We start from the raw sequence: 21,805 nt of genomic DNA, 5'->3' as shown, positions 1-21,805 counted from the left end.
TTTCAGTCATTTTCTCCTTGGATTATGACAGCCATAAAACTATATTGACTCTGCGCATGGAACCAAAATCAGATGCCGCGGGGTTTTCATTAACTTTGTTGTGATAATCTGAATTAAGAATACATTTGCATGCCTCTGGTGGAACAAGAAAGAGAGAGGTTCTCTGGGAACGTTGGAGGCTGTTGTTTTATGCCATGTCAAAATTTTGATTAGAATCTGAGAACAGAAGTCTCCTTCGTGTCCAGTTGGTCTCCTGATTCATCCCTGTCGCTTTCTGACCATGTTATAAAGTGGTTTGCCATGGCTGCTGCCAGGATGATTTTCAACATCTCACTCTAGTCTAATTCCTGGATTCCAAGAATGACTTCCATCCAAGGCCTGGCCAGGCCTGACCCTGCTTAGCTTCAGAGATCAGCCAAGGTCAGCTAGATATTGCCACCTAGGCAAGATATATTCTCCACTTAATTATTTTTCTCTTTTTTTGGTAGGACATCTATTATTACTGAAGGCCTCAACAGGGCACGTGCTCTAAGTCAGTAGCGGGACACAGACCTGATGACGATACAACCATGGGTAAGTCTTGTTTTACTTTTTCTGGCTTTCGTCCTTTGTTAAGGGTGGTGTAATGTGGGGGATCTTTTAACTCTTGTGGATTGAAGACCTATATGAAGAGCAATTAATGGAGAGGAGTAATGATGTTGTGTGTCTTTGATACGATGCTTCTGCTGATGTAGCCCAGAATTGTGTTAGGCCTTCTAGCGGTTGTCTCCCACTGCTGATTGACGTTCGGTTTGTTGTCAATGACTACGCCCAAGTCCTTTTCAGATGTAGCGCTTCCAAGGTCTATATCCCTCAAGTTGTGTGCCTTTCCTCCCACTCCCAAAATGTAAAAGCTTACATTTCTCCCTGTTAAAGAGTATCATGTGCCACTCAGCCCAACCTTCCATGAGACTACAATCTCTTTCCGTTGTCCTGGGGGTTGGTCAGAGCTCCCCCTTTTGTGTCATCTGCAAATATGATAAGCAGCCCATCAACCCCATCAGGTGCGTTCTCCATCTTTGGAGGTTTTTAAGAAGGGGCTGGATGGTCACCTCTCATGGATGGTGGAATTGTTTCTTCTGCCAATTGCATAGCGTTGTACTAGATGATCCTTGTGGTCCCTCCCAATTTTCCAATCGTATGATTCTGTGATTCATTGGATGCTTTGATGAACATCAACTACTGGTTGTCCTCTCTTAATGACCATTCGCTTAGTGATGGTTCAGACTTACAACAGTGCTTAAACCTGACTTACAACTGGTTGTCACACTTACAACCATTGCAGCGTCACCGCGGTCACATGATCACGATTCACACACTTGGCAACTGGTTTCCATTTACAACTACTGCAGCATCCCGCGGTCACGTGACTGCCATTTTCAACCTTCCCAGCCAGCTTCCGACGAGCAAAAGCAATGGGGAACCACATGATTTGCTTAATGACCACATGGTTCACTTAACGACCAGGCGATTCGCTTAACGAACACCACAAAAATGGTTGTAAAATCGGGTCGGAGTTACTTGACAACCGCATCGCTTAGCAACTGAAATTCCAGTCCCAATTGTGGTCATTAAGCGAGCACTACCTGCACAACTGACTATGTTAGTTTATTGCTTCACAGGAAGTATTTTCTGAACTCTACAAGCGAGCTGATTACTCAAGTCCTCTACACTTCAAGAATTGGGTTCTACCTGCAGATCAAAGCATTTGTGCGTTCCTCTGCTATATAGCAGGGCAGAAAAAATTGCTTGTTGTCTGTGAAGACAAAGGCTATGATTAGGGACTGGAGTTACCCATTGTATTTCTTAAAGCCTTACACAATGCACAAACCACACAGTTTTGAGTTCTTCTTAAGCTCACCTAATTGGTAAGAGGATAAAAGTTAGGTTGGATTCTGCCAGTTAATCTTCTATCTTCCTAAGTGGTCGTCTTTCAATCTTAGGCTAATGAGGAAGAGTTGGAAGGGCAAAGGAAATTGACTTTCTCTGTGGATTTCAAGTATAGATGCCACTTGATGACCATCCTTCCTGGTTGTTAATATGGCTCTTTGTGAACTGAGATTTTTCCTCTCACCAGGGTTGTAGCTGGTTAGAATCAGATAGATATTGGTAGGGGCTGGCATTCCCAAGTTTTAGACACCGTTAGGGGTTGGTCCTGACGTTTTCAGTGAAACTTGAGATCAGCAAGTTTTGTTGCTCAGCTTGTACTAAGCTAGAGTTCAACAGAGCAGGGGTATGTAAATACAGGCAGTCCTCGCTTAACAACCATTTGTTTAGTGATGGTTCAGACTTAACGACAGTGCTGAAAAAACGACTTATGACTTGTCCTCACCCTTAGAACGATCACAGTGTCCCTGTGGTCCCATGATCACAGTTTGGGTGCTTGGCAACCAGTTTGCATTTATGACTGTCGCAGTGTTCTGTGGTCACCATTTTCAACCTTCCCAGCCGGCTTCCAGCAAGCAAAATCAATGGGGAACCTCATGATTTGCTTAACAACCACTGCAAAAAAGGCCGTAAAATCAGGTTGGATTCACTTAATGACCGCTTTGCTTAGCAACCGAAATTCTGGTCCCAATTGTGGTCGTTCAGCGAGGACTACCTGTATTAGAAATCTATAAGCCAGCTTAGATCAACCCCCAGACTTCTCTGCTAGTAGGGCAGCTGCTGAGAATTCTGGGAATTGAAACCTACACGGTATAGGGCACTTAGGTTGGGGAAAGCTGGTGAAGGTTCTATAAAACAGAGATACTCAGATGAAGTTGTATGTGGTACACCTGAAATTACCTGTGAGGCTGAGATCCTTGATAGCAGTCCTGAATGTTAATTAAAAATCAATTAACCTTTCCACAGTTGAGCATTTCAAGTTCTGAACTGCTTACTACACAGGCCGTTCTGCATTCTACATGTGGGAAAGTCCAGAGTGATGGAATAAGAAGGTTGTGCTTATTTTAGGCTATAAGTGGATTTCTTTTTCAGTTCCCATGTGGGTAGCTTTAAAAGGATAAATAGCTAATAATCCAGGATGACAAATCTTATTGCTGCATCCAAGATCATGAACCAGTTAGTCTATAACAACAGCGAAAGAACTGATCTAACGGGGTTTCCCACAGCCCGGCTTATAAATTAAGCTAATATTCAGGTTTTACTTTCCTTCTGTATCTTAAGTCTTAATGAAGTAGACGAAAGTTCCATTTAGCCCAGTAGCCTGTTTCTCTGCTTTTTCGTAAGCACAAAAACAGAATTTGAAGCCTGCTCAGCTTTCATTCACGAACAAGAAGAGGTCATTGTTATTAGCTGCATGGAAAAGGCAGATAGTCACATTCTTAAAAAAGATTATTTTGTTTATTGTTTGTTAAATTTGATAAATAAATAATCTAATACATTAACATCATTCTTCCCCTTTAATGGGTAGTGGGTTTTTCTTGATGAAATAGTAGCCTCGATTTTCAATTCTCTGAAAAGGTGGTTGTTGTGAGATACTAACAGTAGATTTATATTTCCAATATATTAGGTGGTGACTCAATTAAAGCTGTGTTTATTAACTGTTACTCGAAGACGGATCAAATTAAATTGGATGAGATGAATATTGTACTGGGAAACCATGAAAGTGTGAGAATTCAGAGAACAGTGTTATGTCTGTTTTGTCAACAGAAGACACATCTTTCAGTGTCCACTTACATTATGAAAATGAGAAAAAAGCCAGTTTGCTCTGAAAGTCAGGACCATATATCCTAGTCTTCAGTGGGATATATATGTAACAGGTAGTCCTTGCTTAATGACCATTTGTTTAGTGATGGTTCGGACTTATGACAGCGCTGAAAAAAAAGACTTATGACTCGCCTCACACTTATGACCATTGCAGCATCCTGCAGTCATGTGACCACCATTTTCGACCTTCCTAGCCGGCTTCTGGCAAGCAAAATCAATGGGAAACCACATGATTCACTTAACAACCATGTGATTCACTTAACGGCCATGCAGTTCGCTTAATGGCCATGTGGTTCACTTAATGACTGCATCGCTTAGCAACCAAAATTCCAGTCCCAATTGTGGTCATTAAGCAATGACTACCTGTATTGGTTCTTTCCTATACCAACACATGTATCAGGAGCAATGATACAGAAATTTCTGAGTAGTGAGGAGTAGATTCAAATTTTAGGAAACAGAACATCTACCATTTTGGATACAGCAAAACCTGAGTTTATTGGCCCATTTGGGAAAAGAAGGGGCCGAACATCCATGACATCCAATTTATTTAATATTTATCCAATTGCATTAGGTTATTTATTTATCAAATTTAACAAACAATAAACAAAATAATCTTTTTAAAGAATATGGGTATCTGCCTTTTCCATGAAGCTAGTAACAATGACCTCTTGTTCATGAATGAAAGCTGAGTAGGCTTCAAATTCTGGTTGACCCAAATGCAACATGATTGATTGGCATGTTTGTGAAATTCAGGATCATTTTCCATTATATGTTGGTTTGCTACATGTTGGAAGTTACTTAGACTCTTCAATAATCTGGTGGGGGTCCTTTTATGTATTTTGCGCTCCAGGATAGGAGTATCCCCTGGGCAGTCAAAAAAGTCAAGATGGCAAGCATGACTGCATAATTTAAGCCCTGCCCCCTTTTTACACGTGTCTCATGCATGACCCACCTAAAAAGGGGCAGTGATCACATGGTTTTGATCATCCTCTTGACATTTTTCACTCTTGCTACAGGAGGCATTTTAATTTCTCTTTTTATAGTCAAGCAGGAATGCAGAATCCTAACGATGACCATTTTCATATGAGTAGGGAGGAGTGAGAAGTTTGCAGGAAATCCAACTCCTTCCTGGTTTCCCTCAGGCATTTTTTACTGTAGTTTGGATAACACAGCCATTGTCATAGTAACAGATTATGGTTTTATTTTAGCAAAAAGCAAGAGGCGAAGCTGGTCTAAAAAGAGGTAGGGAGGAATCTCCAATATCTCTTGGGGTATATCAGAGAATAAAGTTTTTCCAAGTCTTTTCATATTACAGGGAATATTAGTCACTGTTTTTTCTTTCTGCATTTTCCCAGTTTAGGCTGGATCTGGTGAAAATGTTCCTCCTTAAAGAACAGTCTCTTATTTCCCACCTTTTGTTTGTGAGTCGAACTAATATAATGTCCGTCCATGGGATGGGAAGAGGCAGTTCCAGCCAATTTATTTATTTACTTCGTGTCCTTCTGTTTATTTAGCACTCAGGGCGGCTCGCTGCAATTAAAAATAGGAAGGATAAACCGTAAGATGAAAGCAGTAGAGTTGAAACCTAGATAAAATTATAATCGGTATCATTAACCTCAGTGTCGGTTGAATTAAGAATTTAAAGCTTGGAAAGGTTGTGAAAGAGACGGATTTTTTTTTTGTGGCCATATTCTTAAATACTGGGAGAAAGGCGTCTCTTGGGAACCACACAGGGGAAGACTTTCTCCCACCTATCAGATTAATGAATTTCTAGCAGAGCCATTTCTCCTGTAAAAAAAAAAAAAAGTGCTCAAAATCCAGCCTTTGTTCTGTGTTGTACTTCAAGCCTAGCATCATCCTGTCTTATCTGCAGAGGTCTACCAGTGGTCTTCTGAAAAGTGCTTTTATTCTGTAGTTTTGAAAATATTCCTACTCTTCTTGATTGATCCCCCCCTGCTTTCCTCCCCATCTGATGATCAAGGTGGGGTACAGCAGTAACATTCTGCAGATGGGAACGAAACAGCAACGCAACCAAAACGGGGGTACAAATGAAACACGACAATGAACTTTGTTAAAAGTCACAGTTAAAAGCTTGGGGGAAGAGAGCTGTTTTTGCCAACGTCTTAAATAATGGAAGAGTGGGAATCTAGTGCACTGGCTAAGGAGGTCCATTCAACCACCTGGGAGCGACACAAGGGTAAGCCCATTTCTGCATACCTGATAGATGAGTGACTCCAAGGTCAGCACAACACCTTGATGTGTGCCTGGGAGACACATCACTGGTAGTCAGTGCAGGTCTTCAGGAATCACATGATCCCTCTAACTTGAACCAGCTGGCCAGCTTTGGTGCCACATGTTATTTCTGGACGTGTTTCAGGGGCAGCCCCGTGGAAAGCACGTTGCGGTAATCCAGTGGGACGTTACCAAAAGGTGGATAGCTCTCACTAACGCTGATCTGCTCAGGATCAACCAGAGCTTCAACAGCATCACTGACAGACAAGGCAGATGAAAATTGGCATACTGCACCTGCCTCAACCTGGTGTCACCGGTTGTCTTGTTCTGCAGACCCCGTAAATTTATTTATTTATTTATTTATCTGTCTATCTATCAATCAAATTTGTCACCGCCCATCTCCTCTGACTGGAGGGACTCTGGGCGGTTTACAGTATAAAACAATAAATATATAATAAAATTTCAATATAAAACACACTACAAAACAATTTCACAGAGCTACCAAATATAATAAAGTTGCTAATACATTTTGTGAGGTCTTGCATCTTGGTTTGAAATGGCTGTCCTCTCAATGCTTCTTGATCTTGAGTTGACTTTTTGATACTTTTTCTCAGAGATCACCAAAAGTTCCATATTAGGGAGGAGAAGGAAAACAATTTTTAAATGTACTCCAATTTAGGTATTATTTCTTAGAGATATTTATATATGAGTAGTCCTCACTTAATAGCCAGTCATTTGGTGATGGTTCGGACTTATGACTTATTGGAAAAAATGACTTACGACCGGTCCTCACACTTAAGACTGTTGCAGTGTCCCCACGGTCACATGATCATGATTTGGGTGCTTGGCAACCAGTTTGCATTTATGACCATCACAGTGTCCCATGGTCATGTAATCATCATTTTCTACCTCCCCAGCCAGCTTCTGGCAAGCAAAATCAATGGGGAACTGCATGATTCACTTAACAACCACATGGTTTGCTTAACACCCATGGTGATTCACTTAACAACCACTGCAAAAAGGTCATAAAATCAGGGTGGGTTTGTTTAATGACCACTTCACTTAGCAACCAAAATGCTGTGCCCTATTGTGGTAATAAAGCGAGGACTACCTGTATCTGTCCTCAGAATGCATTGATTACATCCCTTTCTGAAGGAAAGGTCTCCAACCTTTATCCCTCCGTTTTTGGTCTTAGATACACCACACATCCTCCTTAGACTTCAGTTCTCAAAACACAGAAATCTCTGTCACTCTCCTTGACATCAGAGAAAAGTGAGAACCAAGTGTGTGCAAATGCAATGTGTTCACAATTACTCTTTGCTTTGAACAATGCCAGATACCCAAGTTTGTATCTTTGACCATTTTTAAAATTATTATTATTTTAATTTGTTCAGTTGTGTCTGATTCTCAGAGACTGCCTGGACCAGTCCCTGCAGTTTTCTTGGCAAGGTTGTTCAGAAGTGGTTTGCCATTGCCTCCTTCCTAGGGCTGAGAGGGAGGGACTGGCCCAAGGTCACCCAGCTGGCTTTGTACCCAAGGTGGGACTAGAACTCCCGGTCTCCCAGTTTCTAGCCTGGTGCTTTAACCACTACATCAAACTGGCTCAAACTTTGATCATAGGAGGTTCCTTTTACAGATTTGATGAGGGATGAGGACCTTCTCTTCAGTCTGGGATGATTGCAAAGAAATTTTCTGCATACATAACCCAGATCTTTGCTCACTTCCTTTGGAAAGTTTGATCAAACTCGTAAGTGGCTCAACTATAAACACATTTCAGAATACGTCTGTCTGTCTGTCTTGCACTGCACTGCACTAAGTATCTTTTCCTCTCTCAGCCTCTACCTTCTTCCTCCTAAGTCTTCCACATGTGATTTTTTTTCTTTCTTTTCCTTTGTTGATGGAAGCAGAACCTTGGAACCGACTACAAATTTCTTCCGACTTATAGCCAACCAGCCAAGCCAACAATAACAGGGCTGTCTAGACCATCTGAACACTGCTAAGTTATTCCTCTGTCTCTCCCCATTTTCCTTGCCTTTGACAGCTAAAGCTTTTGGTGTGGTCTGCTCTGACCCTGTTTCTGCTGTTTCTCCTCCTTTGTTGCTAATTTCTCATCTAACTTCCAGCCGACGTCCCTGATCTGGGGGAAACGTCATTCCTTCTGTAAAAGACCCCTGTTTGGCCTGGAAATATTGCTCAAGCTCATTAGCAGCAGTCATTGCATTCCACCAGTTGGATAACTCCGAGAAACTTCTGAAGTCCTGTAAGTTTGGAGCTTGGGGTTTGGAAGACGGAATTCAAATGGGAAAGCAGCGTGTCTGAGTGAGACGACTGTGGCGTCGTGTTCACCTTTCAAACTGACATTTGTTTAGTTTTAGGTACCAGTACTATAGTGAGCAACCTGCAGCCCTTTTGGGGTGGAAGTGTTGAGAGCATATGAAAACACGCATTTATCAGGAACAACCTAGGTTCTCCAATGTGCCCTCTGCTAGTTGGATGTGATTTCCAGGGCATTTGAAAACATAATAGGGCATGCTAAACATGCTAGAAGCTGCCTGATGTTGCAGTGTTTCGAGTCAAAAAACACTGGTGCACAGTTCACTCAGCTGTAACTGTATCTCAAATTGTGGCTAAACCTGACGACAACCCACTGAATTTTCTGGAAGTTTTATAAATTTGTTCTTTGTTTGTACAAATACATTTTCTATATAATCCAGTGAAAAGAATTTATCCTGACGTAAAGATCAACGCTATCTTGACATAAGTCAAAGGAGTCGGCGAGAGAATTGGAGGCAGGCAGGGGCAGGCAGGCTAGCCCAGTGTTTCTCAACCGTGGCAACTTTAAGATGTGGGGACCTCAACTCCCAGAAAAAAAAACACTGGAATTCGCTGCCGTGAGATGTGGTGTTGGCCACCAGCTTGGCTGGCTTCCAAGAAGGGTTGGACCCACTCATGGAAGTCCTGGGGATCAGTGGCTCTTAGCCTTGATGGCAGTGGGGCTGCCCCTGAAGGCCATCTGCTGGGAGACTCATGGGCCTCCTTGGGCAGTTGGGGGCCACTGGGAGAACAGACGGGTGGACCAGATGGGCCAGCAGGCCGATCCGGCAGGGCACTGTTTATGTTCTTACATTGTTCGTGCTTTCTCCTTGTCGTTGTCCTCCTCCTCCTCCTCCTCCTCCTGAAGGCCATTTGCTGGGAGACTCATGGGCTTTCTTGTGTATTGAATGGCCGCTAGGAGAACAGACAGCTGGACTAGGTAAGACAGGGGTCTGATCCAGCAGAGCGCTGCTTATTTCCTGTGTTCTCTCTCTTCTAGTTACATTTTACAATTTAAAGATTGCCATCTTGTCTTCCCTGGCCTGAAATTCATAAATTTGTCTCCATGACAGATGGATATTTGCTTAAGCCTAGGACAGCCATGAGTCCCTAGGGCAGTGTTTCTCAACCTTAGCAACTTTTAAGATGTGTGGACTTCAACTCCCAGAATTCATGCTGGCTGGGGAATTCTGGGAGTTGAAGTCCAGACATCTTAAAATTGCCAAGGTTGAGAAATACTGCCCTAGGGAGTGTGGTGCTATACAAAGTAAATAAATACATAAATTACTTAAATATAGACATGAAATACCTAAGCCATAATCACCCAGTTGATTCCATTTACTGTGTTTCTCTCTCACATTAAAACTTAATCTGCAGTAAAAGTGTTTAGGATTTTCGTTTTTTAACTTGAACCAAAATGGGTGTTTTGCCTCTATGATAACCAGGCAGTTGTGTTTCTGTTCTTTCTTTTGTTCTTCAAAACCTCTGATTTCCTCTTTTAAGTTCAGAGATGTTTGTGTGAGAGGCAGCCAAGTTCTTAAGAAAAGTATAAAAATGGAAGTTGGGAAAATACTAGTTAGTGTGGAGGCGAATCTGGATGACACAGGGGAAAATACGCTTTTATTTATATGATATTATTGTGGCTTTCTAGGAAATCTAACCCCCCTCCAACCCCAGCGATTTTCAGAGTGATGACTGATCCAGAAATGAAGTTCCTTCCAATAAGTGATCCATTTAATCAATATATTTTGTCCGAATTGATCAGCAGCAATATGCTGCGCTTTGCCCATTTAGCATTTGACACCTTGTAGATTGCTTAATTCTAGTTTTACTCTAGAGAAAGAGCAGCAATCATTTTAAACATCATAACAATTTAAAAAAATAATAGAATTTTACCAAAAGTCTTTTATGCCTGAAAGATCCTGTTGTGGGGGAAACAGAATTTTCCTGGTATTTTGTGGGCAAAATGAATGTGGAGGATAGACAAGTGAAAGGGGCCAATTTCCTGATCTGCAGAATCTGCAAAGGGTGGTTTTTAAAATTCCCCTCTTCCTCACCCAGTCTTTGAAACCACAGACATTGGGGGTGGGGAGAAAAAATGGTAATTTCATGAGGAGTTAATCACATCATCTTCCTGTTGACCTATTGTAAGCATCTGTACTAATTCTGTTTTCTACCCTGTTGTCTAATGTTGATGGAATTAATGCCACAATTAACTCTGCCAATTCTGTCTCAAAATATTTAGCCGGCAGATACATTGTGAAGACAGCTAGAGGAATTCTGCAGCTTATTTGTAGCATTTATGTGATTTATCTCAGCCTCAGTGTAGAAGGATTTAAGAGGATATGCTTAAGAATATCCTTACATCCCCTGGCATTTACAGGTAGTCCTCGCTTAACAACCATTTGTTTAGTGATGGTTCAGACTTAACGATGGTGCTGGAAAAATCGACTTATACCCAGAACGCACGCTTACAACTGTCCCAGTATCACCGTGGTCATGTGATCACGATTTGGGCACTGGGCAACCGGTTCACATTTATGACCATCGCAGAATCCTGTGGTCATGTGATTGCCATTTTCTACCTTTCTGGCCAGCTTCTGGTAAGCAAAATCAATGGGGAACTGCATGATTCACTTAACAACCACATGGTTCGCTTAACAACCGCTGCAAAAAAGGTAGTAAAATCAGGTCAGATTCGCTTAATGACCACTTCACTTAGCAACCAAAATTCCAGTCCCAATTGTGGTTGTTAAGCGAGGACTACCCGTAGCTTAACTCTGTATTTGCGCCCTCCTGGTTTGTTCTTTCATGATTTCCATGATCCTCACTCTCAAATGCCAAAGGTTTGATCCTGAATTCCCACTGAAATGGTTAATGTGTTTTAAGTGGTACCAGTTTCTGTTGGGTCTTAATTATTATTTTTATAATAATTTCATTTATAGACCACTGAATCCCTAAGGACTCTTGGCAATGTACTGCTAAGATACATAAGAAACACTATACAATAAACAAAAGGCAATCATTAAGATACATATGCCTTATACCCTAAACCATATATAATAAAGCAGTGTTTCTCAACCTCAGCAACTTTAAGATGTGTGGACTTCAACTCCCAGAATCCCCCAGGGCCTGCATGGGCTAGGGAATTCTGGAAGTTGAAGTCTGCACATCTTAAAGCTGCTGAGGTTGAGAAACACTGCAATGCCTTCCAGAAGATCTGTAGAAGGTGGTAAAGTTGAGAGCCAACCAGTGTCTACTGGCAGGGAAACTGGTCCAGCCACCAAGAAGCAGGACCATCACACTTTGGTCCCTCTCGCTGCCTTAAAAGGGGGCACCCCCTCATAGTTTATCTGGGTAGATTAAATCAGCTGGACGGATTCACAGTGGTTCTACAGAGGCTAAGCGCACACACGTACAAACACAAAGCGTTCACTCAGATGCAGCCTGTTTTTCATCACCATAGCCTTTCCTCTTGATCAGAGATTCCAGGACATTAAAAAAAAAATGGACAGGTTCAGCAGCCTGAAAAAGTTGGAACAACCCCTGCTGTAGATACCTGGGCACCAAGTTGCGTTGGTCTTTAGAGGTTACTGGATAAACCATTGGAAAAATCACATGGAATTTTGTTTTTGTATACAATAACCACAGTGAGACTTTTATACGCTCAAAGGTGGAAAGACTCAATCTTGCCTACAATGGAAGAATGGATGGTAAAGTTGATGGAGTTGGCTGAGATGGCAAAATGGACAGCTTTGATTAGAGAGAAGGCATTGACTAATTTTCTGGCGAATTGGAAGCCCCTTCTGGACCTTTTGCATGCAACAGAAAAGAATGAAATTATGATGATTAACGATTTGATGATTAATATTACAAGTTGACAATAAAAAAAAAGGAATATTAAGTTGTAACCGTAGAGTAAGAGTTTAATGTAAGTTTTACCTCTATGTGTTGTAAAGAAGTTGGGAGTTACTCCTTTTTCTATTTCTGTTCTTTTTTTTTTCTTTTTGTCCTTGCACTTCTGCTTTTTCTCTTTATTAGTTTCTGTTAGATTTTATCTCTTTGTTTTAAAACTTAATAAGGTTATTTAAAAAAAGAAGTTGCTTCCAGAACTTCAGATTGTACCCAGAAGCCTGTTGTCAATCTTCGGAGCACTGAACTGGTGTGCCTTGACCAGCAAATGCCAGTCGCGCAATGGCCGGGCACCTTAAACCAACTGCAGCATCCGTGGGATCTTCAAAGGCGGCCCCAGTAGCCTAAGCAGGTGGTAACAAGGGAACAAGTAATCATCCTTCTCCTTCAAGGGAAACAGATAAGTGTGAGCGACGATATTCAGTCACAGGCCAGGTTGAAAGTTCCAGCCCGTTTGGAACTCAAAAGAGATGCATTAGGTGTCTCTGAAGCTTTAACTCACCTATTTTAGCCTTTAATTGCATCTTCCCCTATGTGAACGGTTGTGCTGTTTCAAATACTCCTGAAATCTGAGGCTGAAATGGCCTACAAGTAGTCCTCGCTTAACAACCATTTGTTTGGTGGCTGTTCGGACTTACAGCGGGGCTGAAAAAACTAACTTATGACTGGTCCTCACATTTACGACCATTGCAGCATCCCCATGGACGTGTGATCACCAGTTGGGCACTTGGCAACCAGTTCGCATTTATGACCATTGCAGTGTCACGTGGTCACGTGATTGCCATTTTTGACTTTCCTGGCCAGCTTCTGGCAAGCAAAATCAATGGGGGACCACATGATTTGCTTAAAAGTCACATGGTTTGCTTAACAACCACGGTGATTCAGTTAACGACTGTCGCAAAAAAGGTCATAAAATCAGGTCAGATTCGCTTAATGATCGCTTCGCTTAGCAACTGAAATTCTGGCCCCAATTATGGTTGTTAAACAAGGACTACTTGTAAAATCACAAGTCATGGTCACATTATGTCTTGCTTAATGACTGTCAGTGGTTGTTAAGTGAGGACTAACTGTACTGGTGTAGGCTTTCATGACTGCTATCTGTTGGGCGGTGTTGGGCTTCAGGGTTTAGTGACCATGGTCTAGACAAGAAATTCCCTGATGTTTTGCCGGCAACTGTGGCTGGCATCTTCAAAGGCAGAATGGCCTGTTTCGTAGACCACAGGCAACTGAGCAGGGACTGACTGGGCTCCTGTCTTTTAGCCAGGTGACCTGACTTCTGATTGGCCATTAGCCAAGGTGGTTTCTGATTGGTGTAAGTTGGTGAGGGCTGGTCTCTGATTGGTCCTTTGTTCATGCCAGCTTCTGATTGCTCAATTTTGGAATGCTGATTCCTGATTGGTTCTTTGTTTGTGCTGGGTTCCAGCTGGTTAGCCTGAGCAGCCGAGTGGGTCCTTGTCCTGGCAAGTTTCTGATTTGCCCATTTTGGGAGTCTGATTCCTGGTTGGTCTTGCTTTTGGGCAGGATCTTGGTGTGGCACAGGGGAGGTAACCATACCTTCACAAACAGATAGTCCTCATTTAGCAACCACAATTGGGACTGGCAGCTCTGCTGTTCAGCAAAGCAGTCACTAAGTGAAACCATGATTGTGCTTACAATCTTTCTTTGGCTTTCTTTACAGACCTGTGAAGGTCGTAAATGCAAGGACTGGTCACAGTGACTTTTTTATGACCATCGTAACTTCAAACAGTCGCTAAATGAAGCAGTCACTAAGTGAGGACTATCTATGCCTTCTGTGTCTTTTTGGGCAGGAAATGGAATATCTCTGTAGCTTTCTTGGCAACAAAAAGGAAGTGATTTGGCACTACCTCCTTCTAGGATTTTTTTTTTGAACTTCCACATTTTAATAGATTTAGAGTTTCCTGGTGGTATCTCATCCAAGCATTAACCAGATGCAGCTCTTCTTAGCTTTTTTTTTTTCTCCTAGATGCTTGCTCCTGAGCTGGACTTGTGAGACATAGACCCTGATGAAACCCTTGTATTGTGGCTTCAGTTGGGCCATCTTCTTGTGCCTATTTCCTTCTTCCTTTGCCTCTGATTTAGTATTGTTTCCTTTCATTTTTACCTGTTGGGAACATGGGCTGGGTCCATGCTATTCCCTGTGATTATTCCAAAAATCTGATCTTTCAAGCGATGCAAATTACCCATTTTGGGATGCTTATTCAGTGCCTTTTGTACCAGTTTGCACATTTTGGGATACTGGCTGGGGAACCCTGGGAGCTGAAGTCCTCACACCTTAAAGTTCCCAAGTTTGAAAAACATCGGGCTAGGCTGAGGGCTGAAACGGCATTCCCATCCTTCCAGGGAAGCTTCCAGGGAGGATCCCTAGTGTTGCAATCAACACTGGTTGGAAAATACCGTCTCTGGCAGAAGTCCTCGAGTAAACGGGGTTGCACGATGGATAGCTTTGCAAGCAAGTAGCTCAGCTTGTTGATCTTCCTTGAGAGCTTCATCTTTTTGCAAAGGCGGTTTGTTCCGTTTCCTGTTTAAAGCACACCTGCGCAGGACTGTCTAAAAGGGCATCCTGCTGACTATTGTTGTTTGCGGAGTCCAGGAGAAAGGATTTCCCAAAACGCAAAAGATCAAGCAAAGCAAGGGAGGTGATTCTCCCTGCCTCTGTGTAATCTCTCCCCTTTGGTCACTCCACAGGACTGCTGAGGGAAAACAGCATAGACTTGTTCGTTTAAAGCTGATCTTATCTTTACACTTCTTTGGGTGAGGGCCCACACCACATTCTTCAAGCTGCACATCGTAAGCTTTTCCTCTCTAGAAAAGTGCTCTGCAAAATCTAGTACAGGTAGTCCTCGACTTACGACCATCCATTTAACGACGGTCCAAGGTTACAATGGCCTCAGAATGGGCACTTTATGGCCTGTAAAGCACTTCCAAGCATCACAAAAGTTGCACCACCACCACCCTGCAGTCACATGATCGCATTTCAGGCATTTGGCAACCAGCTCACATTTACGACTAGTTGCAGTGTCCCACGGTCACACGATCGCATTTTGCGACTTTTTTGCTGTAAACCCATTGGGGAAGCTGGATTCACTTAATGACCACCATAAAAATGGCCGTAAAGTCAGTTCCGGTCACATGGTGACTCGACTTATGACTGCGATGGCTTACGATGGAAATTCCAGTCCCAACTTTGGTCTTAAGTCGAGGACGACGTGTAGAGCCACGGAGAGTGTAAATATTGACATCTGGACAAAGCTTTGGCTGGCAGAATTGGTATCAGGCATGCATTCTGGAATCAAGTAAAATCCTGCAGCCACTTTTAAAATATCAGAGGTTTTTTTCTCTTAATCTCTTGAGTGTTGTGCCCTCTTCTTGTATGCACTGTGGTGGCATAATGTCTGTTTCTGGGGCATGTAGATATGATGGCCGCTGTCTAAATGGGAATTCTAGGGAATTCTGGGAGTTGAAGTCCACACATCTTAAAGTTGCTGAGGTTGAGAAATGCTGCTGTTGTCCTAACAGCCAGGAATCACGCCGAGACGAGGAGTAGGTCTCTAGTGTTTTATTACTGCTACATTAGACAGAAAATCCTAACAAACTGAAGAACCGTGGGAAAAACCCAGACAGATAAACCCCAAAAGTCAAGGCGGGTCTGATCTGTGTCTCTTCGAATGGCTGCTCAACTCCTCAGTACTACACATGCGTTTTCCCCCCTGGATCGAGGCCCCCTCCTGCTCGCCATCAGTACTCATGACAGCTGTAGAGGGAAAGCAAAGGTTTGCAGAGACTGGGACCAGAAATAACGGGCAGGAACCCGTGGGCACAGTGGGTTTCACGCAGGGCTGTTTCTGCTGAGCCAAGGATGGGTGGAGAGCCAGGAAAGACACTTCTTGAGAATACCCGGGCTGGATGATTCATTGACTTGACTCAGAAGGGGCTCTTTTCCTCATTTCGATCGAGTGTTTTTGAGAAAATTGGAGAAAGTACACACTCATCCCTGATCATGGATGCTAGCATAGCTTTATTGCCTACTTTTTCCAGGATAATATAGAATGACACACAGCAGTAAATCGATGTTTGCTGCTCTTTGCCAGGTGTACCGAAGCAAAGTAATAGAGGCCCCCTGTTCTTTGGGTCAGGGGTATTTAAAAATATAGGCAAGTGCCAGCTGAAAAATTAACAGGGTCAGGAAGAGTACAGAACAAATCCTTTGGTTCAGCCTTTCTCAACCTTTTGACCCTGGAGGAGCCCTTGAAATGTTTTCCAGGCCTCGGCTGGGGAACCCCTGCACACTCAGGCTCCAATAGAGGCCAGAAGTTACAAAATTATTATATTCGTTTCATGGGTAGGCCTGTCTAGATACATGAGCAGTGTTCCTAAACTAAAAATAAAGAACGAAACTTGCCTCTTTGAAGTTGCCCAAATTTGAAATAATTTTTTAAATAAATCGTGATCTGCCCGGGAACCCCTAGGGACCTCTCGCGGAACCCCAGAGTGCCACGGAACCCTGGTTGAGAAACCCTGCTTTAGGTAATCATGGTTACATTCACATTTGGTCTCTGTTTTAATATGATTTTGAAATAATTCCTATTTTTAATATGGCATTGAAATAATTCCTGAACTATTACCTCCGTTTCTTTGGGGATAGAAATGACAACTCGGGATGTATAAAATGTTGTATCATTTTATACATCCGCATTTGTACCATTAAAGTCAAGACTGGACTATTATCACATAACTAATACTTTGATGTGCTACTTTCTTTTTTTATCTTCAACTTTGGATGAAAAGTTAAATGATTTTATGCTTCTAGCACTGACCTCCTAAATGGCAATTGATACTGACAGAATTTTTACTTTTCTCTCTATATTTCAATAGGTTAAGCTTTTTAAATAATAGAATGTTAATCATTTTTAATCATAGTTTATAAACATGACTGTACTGCATTGAAATCTGCATTGCAATAATGCAGGGTATCGTGATTTACAACATTACAATAAATGGGGAAAAAAGGATATCTCACTAAGCTTACAAATACGTTTCTATCTACCACCAAATTCCCTTTTTTCTTTTGCTTTGTGATGCATCTTCTTTTTCCATTTTTAATGTTTTCGTTCTTATACTTTTTAACGTTTTTAATCTTTTATTTATTTATTAATGATTACTATATAACTAATACATTTTTAGACAAGAATAGTAGCACTCTGTGATGTCACATATTCTTGTTTTGAATGCATAATGATACCTGCATGAATGAATATAAATAGAAAAGGAATGGAAGAGGAATTCCATATCTGATACAGGCAGTCCTCACTTAACGACCACAATTGGGACTGGAATTTCAGTTGCTAAGCGAAGCGGTCATTATTTACTTATTTATTTATCTGCCAAATTTCTCTGCTGCCCATCTCGCACACGACGACTCTGTTAAGCAAATCCAACCCAATTTTACAACCTTTTTTTGCGGCGGTTGTTAAGTGAATCTCCATGGGTGTAAAGTGAACCATGTGGTTGTTAAGCAAATCATGTGGTTCCCCAATGATTTTACTTGGCAATCACATGACCATGTGACACTGCGAGAGTTATAAATGTGAACCAGTTGCCAAACGTCCAAATCATGATCATGTGACTGGGTGGGACTCTGCAATGGTCGTAAGGACTGGTTGTAAGTCGATTTTTTCAGCACAGTCGTAAGTCCAAACTGTCACTAAACGAATGGTTTTTAAGCGAGGACTGCCTGTATTGCAGTCTTATCAACAAAAGGCCACAGTTCTCTAAATTTTATGCTGCATGTTGGTAACAATAAAAATGGTTAATTGCTAGAAGAGTCTACGAAATGAATAAAAATAATGTACAAAAAAGGCTCTATATCAGAGAAAATGATTTACAAAAAAAAATGGCTATGAGGCAAATTAACACAGAAAAATGTGCACCACAGTGCATATACATTTAAATGTGAACTTTCCCTTAAATAAATACATAAATAGAGCCAGTTTGGTCTAGTGGTTAAGGCAATGGGCTAGAAACTGGGAGACTGTGAGTTCTAGTCCCGTCTTAGGCACAAAGCCAGCTGGATGACCTTGTGCCAGTCCCTCTCTCTCAGCCCGAGGAAGGAGGCAACGGCAAACCACTTCTGAAAAACCTTGCCAAGAAAACTGCAGGGACTCGTCCAGGCGGTCTCCAAGAATCGGACACGATTGAACAGATTAAAAAAAAACATATTTTGATGAACCAAATGTTGCCTTGTTGCAAGAATGAGAAGTAAGCTTCATATATTTTCAAACATGACCATTGTTGAAACTGACAGATTCACCCCTCCCTGAGATGGGGGAATACCGCAGGAAAATATATGCATATATTCAAATTTGGAGTGACTTCAGTTCTTCCTTTTCAAACTGGTGGAAGCAACTCTTTCCCACAGGTGGGTTAGGAATAGCTTTTATCTCTCCCAGTTCAAGGAGTTCAGGGCTCTTGATGTCAAACAGCACTGTCTGTTGTATTTGCTAACAAAGTAAATATTCACTTTGACAACTAAAAAGCAAATAGCCCAAATGTATGCAGGTGTTCCAGCAGCTGAAGCTTCTGATTGAATACATTTAGCTTTCTTTGCTATTTTTTTTGTTCCAGCTTCATTCCATTTACAGAGTGGGTAGCACCGGTTGCTCTCCAGTAATACTGGAGGGGAATTGTAGTCCAAATTTGGGGAGGGTATTATGTTGCCCCTCCACATCTTTGGGTCTTCCCTTCCCATAGCTAGACCTACCGGCAAATGGGACACCTCTCCGCAATCTTTTCTAAGCAGTTACAATGCCAAGATGAGGCTGCAGCATGTCAACATTCCTTGGAATGTATTCATGTGGGCCTCGGAAAGATGCCCCAGAGTTTCAGAGGTCTCACCTAATTTTTTGTTTGTTTGTTTGTTTGCAGATGAAGAGGAAGCTCTGAATTCTATTATGAAAGATCTCGCAGCCCTGGGCAAATGCGGGGGCTTCTTGGACAGCAACAGAAATAAAAACCATTCTAACAAACAGGTCAGTGATGGCCCTTCAGATTCCCTTCTACAATGCTCAGTGTTCCTGCACAACTTAAAAGGGATTAGATGTTGGTAGCATGTGGTTGCTCTGGGGTTTACGGCAGAAGAATATGAAATGGACAGGACCATTCGTGGTGGATGATAGAAATTGTGACCCTCTAAAAGGGAAGGAAAGTTACCTAGAGAAGGTAGAGTAGGTCATGCTGGGTGAAAGGAATGTATGGTCCATCTTGGCATTGGACAGCTTCATATATTTACTAGAGGTGCAGGATCAAGTCAGATCCAATCTGAATCAAGCCAGAAAAGAACCCTTTCTGCACGTGTGCAAAAAGGCATTGAATCATCAGCTTGATTTTGAGACAACTGATTTAATTTGATCCAAGCCAATAATCCAATCTGGAAAATCAATTTGCTTTGGAGATTAGACCCAGTTGCCTTTGAATCGACTGTGACTGCCCCTGTGTTTAAAGGGTGCTGCTCTTAACCCCTGCTGTCAGGCGAGCACTGAGGCGAATAAAAAAATTGAATTCCGAATTCCGAATAGAATAACACAAATTCTATACCAAGAACACCCCATCCTTCTCTTCCCATTGCTATAGCAACCCTTGCTTGTTGATGAAAACGAACACGCCGTTGAGCTCCAGGGCGTAACAGCTCTCTGAACTGAATTCAGTCCTATAGCAGCCCGTGCTGAAAAATGATTCAAGATGTTGAGCAAATTCACCAGGTCTCTTAACAGCTGTTGTGCTTGTCCAGTGTCCCAATAAGGCTTTGATTGACTTGTGGGATTAACTTTTTATGGAAACTGATGCACTGGGGGTGGGGAGCAGGCAGAACTTGGCAGGCGCCATCTTAGGACAATTTGAGAAGAGTTGAGAAGTAGGGATTAGTTCAGGAGATGAAACTTTCTTTACAAAGACTACACACATTCTTTTGAATTATCTGTTGGAGTTGGGTGGCTAATAAATTCAAATAAATAAATAAATGATTCTTGGAAGCTAAATGTGTTCAGCACACACCATAGTCTTTCTTGGGCTCCTTCACCCTCTTCATGTCTTTTCACCTCTGTCCTTATGCCAAATCTCAGTTGTTTGGGTGTATTTGAGAAAAAAAACAACCATCTAACCTTGTGCATCAGTCTGACAAGCAAGTGGCAACAGGTTAAGATCTCCACAACATGGAAATTAAAACGATGAGGGGCTGATGCTGAGGAAGATATAATTAACATCTCGTCATCTCCCATATTGACTACTGCAATGTGCTCTACATGGGGCTACCCTTGAAGAGTATCCGGAAGCTTCAGCTGGTCCAGAATGCAGCTGCGCGGGTTATTTTTGGTGCCCCTAGATCGGCACATATAACACCTTTACTGTGCGAGCTGCACTGGGTGCCAGTCCGCTTCCGGGTCCAATTCAAGGTGTTGGTTATGACCTTTAAAGCCCTACATGGCATGGGGCCAGGTTACCTGAGGGACCGTTTCATCCCCATTACATCGGCCCACCCCACCCGGTCAGGCAGAGAGGGCATGTTGTGGACCCCTTTGATAAGAGAATTCCATCTGGCGGGGTCCAGGAAGTGGGCCTTCTCTGCAGTTGCCCCCACCCTTTGGAACATCTTGCCCCCAGAGGTGAGGCAGGCGCCTTCACTTCCGACCTTCAGGAGGCCCCTGAAAACCTGGTTTTGCCATCTTGCATGGGGCGGGCAGGTGGGCAACCATCCATGGGGTTGGCTCGCACCTTAGAGCCCCTCCCACCTGATCAGAATTTTTAACCTCTTGGATTGTATACTTATTTATACTGCATTTTATATTTGTAATTGTTTTTATAGATTTTAATTGTTATTATTATCGTCTTAATTTTATTGTAAACCGCCCAGAGTCCCCCTTTTGGGGGAGATGGGCAATAGCAAAATTCGAATACTAGATAGATAGATTAGATAGATTGGATGGATGGATGGATGGATGGATGGATGGATGGATGGATAGATAGATAGATAGATAGATAGATAGATAGATAGATAGATAGATAGATAGATAGCAGTGGTCATTTGAAAAGCTGAGGAACATCTGTCAGCAATGGAGATTTTCTCCATTAGGGTGGAGGTGATGTGAAGGATGGTCTGATACTTTTGCAACAGTTCTGTGGACGCTGCATGACCTGATGAGAAGTGAAAAAGTGTTCCACGTGCAAAGTGGTCTCACTTCCCACCTCTTCCTCCCAGGATTAAGATAACCACAATGTATATCCAAAAATGCACTGTGGGGTCTCCATCCTTGTCGGTTACCATCTGTTGTAAAAGATATTTTATTCTGTAATGAGATCAACTTTTCAATTTATTTCCGAACATCTATTCCTGCCATTTTTCAGGGTTCTTACTGATAGTACAGAGGCCCTACGACTCTTCATAATAAGGTCCCCCAACCGATGTGTGTTAGGCAGCTGCAGAAACTGAAATTACGATTAAAATAAATATGAACAAATAAACAACAGCTCTGTATGGTAGGTTACGCTGCAAGATGGTGAATAGCCAAAGATCTCTTGATGAACTTGA

The 21,805-nt window shown here is 42.2% G+C and overlaps 1 protein-coding gene across 1 annotated transcript in view; it reads left to right on the top strand.

Moving 5' to 3' along the window:
* The first annotated feature begins 486 nt into the window (after positions 1 to 486).
* LOC134497593 (mitogen-activated protein kinase kinase kinase 3-like) overlaps positions 487 to 21,805 on the top strand; it is a 55,347-nt gene continuing 34,028 nt past the window's right edge. Inside the window, exons 1-2 of the mRNA XM_063303316.1 lie at positions 487 to 573; positions 19,150 to 19,253. Coding sequence (XP_063159386.1) covers positions 570 to 573; positions 19,150 to 19,253 — 108 coding nt within the window. The 5' untranslated portion in view covers positions 487 to 569. The remainder of the gene's footprint in view (positions 574 to 19,149; positions 19,254 to 21,805) is intronic.

This window comes from Candoia aspera, chromosome 4 (genome assembly GCF_035149785.1).
Source record: "Candoia aspera isolate rCanAsp1 chromosome 4, rCanAsp1.hap2, whole genome shotgun sequence".
NCBI classification, from domain to species: Eukaryota; Metazoa; Chordata; class Lepidosauria; order Squamata; family Boidae; genus Candoia; species Candoia aspera.
Note: the sequence above shows the minus strand (reverse complement) of the source record. Positions and strands in the feature narration are given on the sequence as shown.